The following is a 6,777-nucleotide window of genomic DNA, read 5'->3' as shown; positions in this document are numbered from 1 at the left end:
TAAAAATAAAATGAATAACAAATCAAAATATGGTTTTAGTAAAATAAATTTTGATGGTGGACTCAAATATTCAAATATGTAATTAACAAAAGTAATGAAATTTTGTATATGGTCCAGCCTAAAATCTGTGGTGAATAGTAATTATGATATCCCAATAAGAAACAGAAAAATGAAATTGATATCTTAATACGAAATGCAGGGAAGGGTGAGCGAGTATTAAGAAAACAAAAAGTAAAGGACCAATTATTCACACTTCACACAACCAAGTACAATTAACAATATATGAATTCCCCCTACCAAATGCAAAATTACAGGGAAATAAGAGAAAAAAGAACAATGTTTCTATGAATGTGGGGGGAAATGCTGAAGCAAAAATAAAAATGGAAATGCAAAATGCAACAGTTTCTTTAATAGAATGAACTCAAGAATAAACATACAATACAATGAGAACTCTATCAAACCAAAATGAAAAAATAAAAATAAAAAAAATGAAAGATTGCTGCTGACATTTTAGTCTTGTACTGAAGATGGTGGAGCACCTACGAAAACAACTGAGTAAACCAGCTGGGATGACCCATCGTCTAGGATTTCATGTGTCTATGTTCTCTGATCGCTAGAGCGGCAGAGCTCCTCGATTTGTCTCGTCACCTCATCCATTGCAGGACGTTTGTCGGGATATTGAGCAGTACAGTTATTGGCAAGCTGTAAGAGCTGGACCATGTCCTCCTCCACATTCTGGTATCTGAGAAGTTCGAGGTCGAACACCTCGGCAGTCCACTCCTCTCGAACTACGGATTGGACCCATCTTGGGAGGTCTACTCCTTCCTCATTTGTTAATGCATGTGTGGGTGCCTTCCCTGTAAGCAGTTCTAGAAGCAATACACCGAAGCTGTAGACATCGGCTTTTTGAGAAACTTTACGAGCATCTGTTACGTCTGGAGCACGGTAGCCATCTACACGGTTGGGGGTCGATGTTGGGCCAGAAAGCTGAGCAAGACCAAAATCAGATACACGAGCTTCATAGGATGTAGTGAGAAGGATGTTGGAGGATTTGATGTTTCCATGGGAGATTCCTGGTCCCTTGGAATGGAGGTATGCAATGCCTTTGGCAGCTCCAAGGGCTATGCTGGACCTTGTATCCCAATTCAATGGAGTCCTGCCAGCTCCTTTGTTACCTGTTTGAAAATGGTAATTATAAAATTTCAGAGGTAGAAATTTAAGGGTTCTTTAACAAAGTTGCTAAAATGCAACATCAGAAGAAATTGTAAATGCTAGATCAGTCAATAACTTATAACCAAGAAATTGATCTACAAGATTTAGCTGATAGAAATTCAACAAGTTGGTCCATTCCAGCAATCAAAATGGTCAAGAAAAAGGAAGAACATCAATAATAACAATGCCACAAAAGCAAGAGTACAATGCCCGGAAAAGAAAGCCTAGTAAAGAAAGTGATACTCACCATGCAAAAGTGCAGACAAGCTTCCTGTGGACATGTAATCATAAACAAGAAGTTTCTCATCTGCACTGAAGTAATGGGCCCTTAATGGGACCAAGTTCTGGTGATCCATGGCTCCCACTACCTCCATTTTCTCCTTGAATTCCTTTTCTGACACCACCACATCCTTCAACCTCTTCACTGCAACAACCACCCCCATATCTAAGGTGGCCTTATAAGCCGTCCCAAATGTTCCCTTCCCCAACACCTCAGCAGATGCCCTCAATAGATCCTCCAGATCGAATACCCTCGGCGCGTTCCCAAAAAACACCAACTTCTTATTCCCACTGCTCTTAGCATCATTTTTGACTACCCCAGACAAGGCACCACCATTTCTATTATCACTCTCCCCTGCTGCCTTGTCTGCTGGAATTTCAATCTCAGCCAGTTTTGCAGGGGCTATTTCTCTTGTCTCGGTTTTTTTACCACCCTTCCTTCTACATAAACATATCAAGAGAATCAAAACCAATAAAACACCAAGCACACACCCAACGACAATACCAGCAATTGCTCCACCAGATAATTTGCTTCCACTACTCTCAGTTCCATCGCAAGAAACCAAAGGCTTCCCGCATAAAGAATTCCCTTGAAAAGCACTCTTTGGTTTCCCTGATAACCCTTTCGGGATTGATCCGTTTAACTGATTAAAAGAAACATTCAATTGCACAAGCGAAGGCAACTCAATATCTGGTATTGACCCAGATAAGTGATTGTTCTCTAAAAACAATGTGCCCAACCTAGTCGAATTATTGACACTTTCAGGGATGGTACCACTGAAATTATTGTTTGCAAGATTTAACCGAATGAGGTTTTGCAAAGTGAACAAGAATCCCGGGATCTGACCCGAAAACCCATTCCCTTGTAAGTAAAGGTTTCGAAGGGTGGTAAGCTTGGCAAAGTCGGAAGGGATTGACCCAGACAGAGCATTGAAACGAAGAGAAAGAGTTTGGAGCTGAGTTAAGTTACCAATGGCAATGGGAAGCTGACCTGACAGTCCCATTCCAGGGAGCCTTAACTCGACGACTCTGTTTTGGACACAATTTACACCAGTCCAACTACATGGGCTGCTTGAAAGATTCCACAAACGGATGCGTCCACCAACAGCTGCACGAAGAGCCAACAAGGCTGCCCTGTCGGAAGCTAGATCTGAGCTCACACTCACCACCAATGTTGCCCAAAAAAACAATGAAAAAAGGATTAGCTTCATTGTTTTCGTTGCATGGAAGGAAAAAAAAAAGTGAGACAGAGCAAAACAAACGCAGTGTTGGGAAGTTGTTTTCAGATGGATTTAATGGGTGGCTTGTTTGACAAACATGGAAGTGGGAAATGGTTTTGTAGTTTTATGAATGAATGTGAATAGTTGAAACTTGGAGAATTATTAAAATGTTCTAGTTTTCTGGGAAAGGGAAGTTATGGAAAATGATCGGGATCTAAGAAAAAAAAAAAAAAAAAAAAATTAAGCCAAAAGTTGGTGATGTTGATGAGCATTATTAACAACTAAAAACCCTGTAGGAGAAAGAAGCAAAAGTAACTACCGAGTTTGAGTTGGCTTGGCCGCCTACCTGCTTCCCTGTTTTTCTTATTTCTTTATTAATCTCATTATTTTATGTATCCATATGTAATCCTAATATCATTCCCAATTTCCCTCTTCTTTCCTTTTTTGAGTAAAATCATGTATTGGTAAAATCCAAATAAAATAATTTTACCTCAATTTTATCAACAAACTTTATTTTTCCTTCTGCATCAAATATCACATACACATAAATTGTAATATATAGATGTTATACCAGCAATTAGTTAATTTTTTTTAAATTTAGAAATTCAAAAAATTATAAAATTATTTTAAACTATTAAAATTACTAAAATTATTTAAAAGTATAAAAACTATAAAAATATTTTTAATTTTTTTAATTTTAAAAATTAATTAATACATGTGAATTAAAATTTTAAATATATATATCAAAATTTTAATATCTTAAATAAATAAATTTAGGGTTAAAATTGAATTGTATGACAAATAATGCAAAATATATATGATGAAGTAAGATATGATACCAAAAAAGGGTTATAGCCAAATGTATCATAAAATAAAATAAAAATATCATGAATATGATACAAACACATAAATTTTATTTAATGAAAAATTTTTAAAATAAATAAATTTTGGAGAAGAGGTATAAAGCAAGTTTTCCATTTAGCCAGCCTTCCCTGCCCCTTCTGGCTGCACCCGTACTGATAATGAATTATGTAGGTTAAAATTTTTACTCAACTATTAAAATGTTTAATAAATTGTAATTGTTTTTAAATGCCATTAATGACATCTGATTTATTATTCAGTATAAATTTATTTATTAAGGCATAATAATTTTTTCGACTCTTTAATTTTACATTAAAAAAATAGAAAGTTATTTTTATCATCTATTTAATTTTTCACCTTTTCAACTATTAAAGTTGTGTTTTTATTAAATCACCTAAAATAAATGAAAAGGTTAATGTCATTAACTTTGTTGATATGACATACATAGATTACCACGTGAATAATACATTAATATTTAATTAATTTTATATTTTTAAAATTTTTAAATGATTTTCATGATTTTAATCTTCAAAAATAATTTTTATTTTGAAACTTTTAAATTTTAAAAATTAATTAAATCTTGACATGTCATCCACATGTATGTCACATCAAGAAAGTTAAAAAACCAATGTTTTCATCTATTTTGGAATGATTTGACAAAAAATAAATTTAAAGTCTAAAAATTAAAATTAAAATGACAAACTAATTTCTTTTTATTTTTTTTGTAAAATTAGAGAACCAAATAAACCATGTATAAAATACAAATCCTAAAATCTAAATTTAAGTAATGCTCTTAGTATTGATTTTAAAAACTCCAAGGGCTCTAGAATTAAGCAAGTTATTTTATTTTTATTTTATCGAATTTTAATATTATTATGGTTAAGTTTTGGATTTAATATTTGTTTTTAATTTTGTTATTTTAATATTAGTTTTGTTTTTTTAAATTTAAAATTTCAATTTTAAACCAAATTATAATAGTTAAATTTATCAAATCAAATTCGATTATTAGTCATGTATTATGTATAAAATATAAATTTCTCCAATTTGATAATTTTAATATCTATATATTTTAAAATTTTAAATTCTCAATCTTGACTCAAATAATAGCCATTAAATCTATTAACTAAAATGTTAATTTTTATAAGCATTAAGTGAAAAGATCAAGTTGACATGATATTACACATATAATAATATTTTGAAAATAATAATGATCTTATTGATTCACATTTAATTAGGATCGAAATTTTAAACTTTAAAAATATAGTGACTAAAATATCAAATTAAATTCAAATTTATGCATAATACAAAAATTAATAGAATTTAACTATTTGACTATTTGACTTTTACTTAATGAAAGAGACAGAGACAATTTAAAGAAGATGATGTCTAAAATGATTTCAGTAAATAATAAATTGTAGATTCAAAATTTCAAAATAAATACATTTTGGATTGAATTTATTCCAGCCAGATTAAACAGATTTCTTCTAATTCTCACATGAACCGACCGACAACATGTTTTAAATGATCAAGTTGCTAAATTAAATAGAAGACAAATTCTTAACCAGCGTACTGCACCCACATGGTCGCCACATGCTTTCAATTGATTCCAATCTTCTTTTATATTTTAATTTTAATACCTACAATAAAATCTTTGACTAATAACATTGCTCCAAACCATAAATATATATAAATTTTTAAAAAAAATTACAAAATAATAATAATATATATCCGTATAATCAGAGTTAAAATAAATCTCGAAATATCAAAATAAACTTAGAATGAAAATATGAAAATCCAACAAATTCCAATTCTTCAAAATTTGGTTGCAAACAATAAACAAATCCTAAATTACACTAGAAATGCATTTTAATGTATTTGGAAAAAATAAAAGCATTTTGATCTTTGTATGTATAATTCACTAAAGCACTAAATTTTCTAACTTTCATTCATTATAAAACCTCAATGTCATTTTTAATTTACGCATCACGTTGATTTTAGTGTTCCACATTTATTTCTATTTTTTAAATTTTGTCCTTATTATTTTTTAAATTAAATTTGGCTATTAATCTTTTAAAAATAAAAATGTAAACTAAAACATTATTTTTTGACAAAGTTGGCATGCCAATTCACAAAGCAATCTACATGTACTTCATGTTAATATGACACTATTTTTCTTATATGCACATTAATAAATAATTTAAAAAATTATTAAAATATTCAAAAATTAAAAATAAAAATTAAATTTAAGAAAAGTTCATAATAATTTAAAAAAGTTAGCATGAAGTACAAATAGATTACTATACAAGTTACCATATTTAAAAAATTAACGTTCTAGTCAATATTTCCATTAAAAATAGTAATTCAGCTCTTTTTGTGAAAGGTCAATAGTCAACTTCGACTTTTTCTTTTAAGGTTAACAGTTAAATTTGATTCTTTTTAAAAGGTTGAGGGTCAAATTTAACTAAAAAAAAAATAAAGGCCAAATTGATAAAAGGTGTAAACATTAATGGTTGAATTTATCATTATGCCTTTAATTTATTATAATTTAATTTCATACTTTATAAAAAGGGTAAACTAAACCATTAGTCACTAAATTATGGATAAATTTTCATTTTGGTCACTTAACTACCATTTGGTCACTAAACTATCCAAAAGTTTCCATTTAAGTCACTAGGCTGTTAAAATCAATGATATATAGCTTTCTTTATTCGCACTACTTGCACAAATCGAAAGCCCTCTTTCCCCTTCTTTTCTATAATTTAATTTTTTTTCATGAAACAACTTTGGACATCATGAATTTGTGATCCAAAATTGAAACAACTTTTTCTCTAATCTCTAACATTGATCGTCAGATCAACTTAGATCTAAAATATGTTCTTCTACTCGTTGATGGGTACTGATCCACCGTATCGATTGCCAAATTGTCGCTTAGAGCTCGCTGATAGAATTTAAAAAAAAAACTCAACAGCCCAGTGACTTAAATATTTTTTTTTAATAGTTCAGTGACTTAAATGAAAACTTTCGAATAGTTTAGTGATCAAATTGTAACTTTTTGTAGTTAAGTGACCAAAACAAAAATTTACTCATGGTTTAGTGACTAATGGTAGCCCTTATAAAAAAATATAAATTTAGTTGTTGATAAAGGAATAAATCCCAAAACTATACATGAACTATGATTTTATGTGCAACTTTATACATGAAATTT

General features: G+C 30.2%; 1 protein-coding gene across 2 annotated transcripts; it reads right to left on the bottom strand.

Annotated features, from left to right (window-relative positions):
• Nucleotides 1-216: 216 nt before the first annotated feature.
• On the bottom strand, nt 217-3,234 carry LOC108475689 (probable inactive receptor kinase RLK902). 2 transcript variants are annotated; one of them, XM_053030294.1, is made up of 3 exons: nt 3,031-3,234; nt 1,460-2,641; nt 217-1,175 (listed from the first exon to the last, which is right to left on the bottom strand). In XM_053030294.1, exons 2-3 carry the CDS (start codon nt 2,493-2,495, stop codon nt 598-600), a joined length of 1,614 nt encoding a protein of 537 aa, XP_052886254.1. In that variant the 5' UTR covers nt 2,496-2,641; nt 3,031-3,234; the 3' UTR covers nt 217-597. The 2 variants fall into 2 exon arrangements, with proteins under 2 accessions (XP_052886254.1, XP_017633195.1); XM_017777706.2 differs by having other exon boundaries at nt 1,460-3,234.
• Nucleotides 3,235-6,777: the final 3,543 nt, after the last annotated feature.

Source organism: Gossypium arboreum, chromosome 7 (genome assembly GCF_025698485.1).
Source record: "Gossypium arboreum isolate Shixiya-1 chromosome 7, ASM2569848v2, whole genome shotgun sequence".
NCBI lineage: Eukaryota > Viridiplantae > Streptophyta > Magnoliopsida > Malvales > Malvaceae > Gossypium > Gossypium arboreum.
The sequence above is the reverse complement of the archived record's forward strand: the minus strand, read 5'-3'. Positions and strand labels throughout refer to the sequence as shown.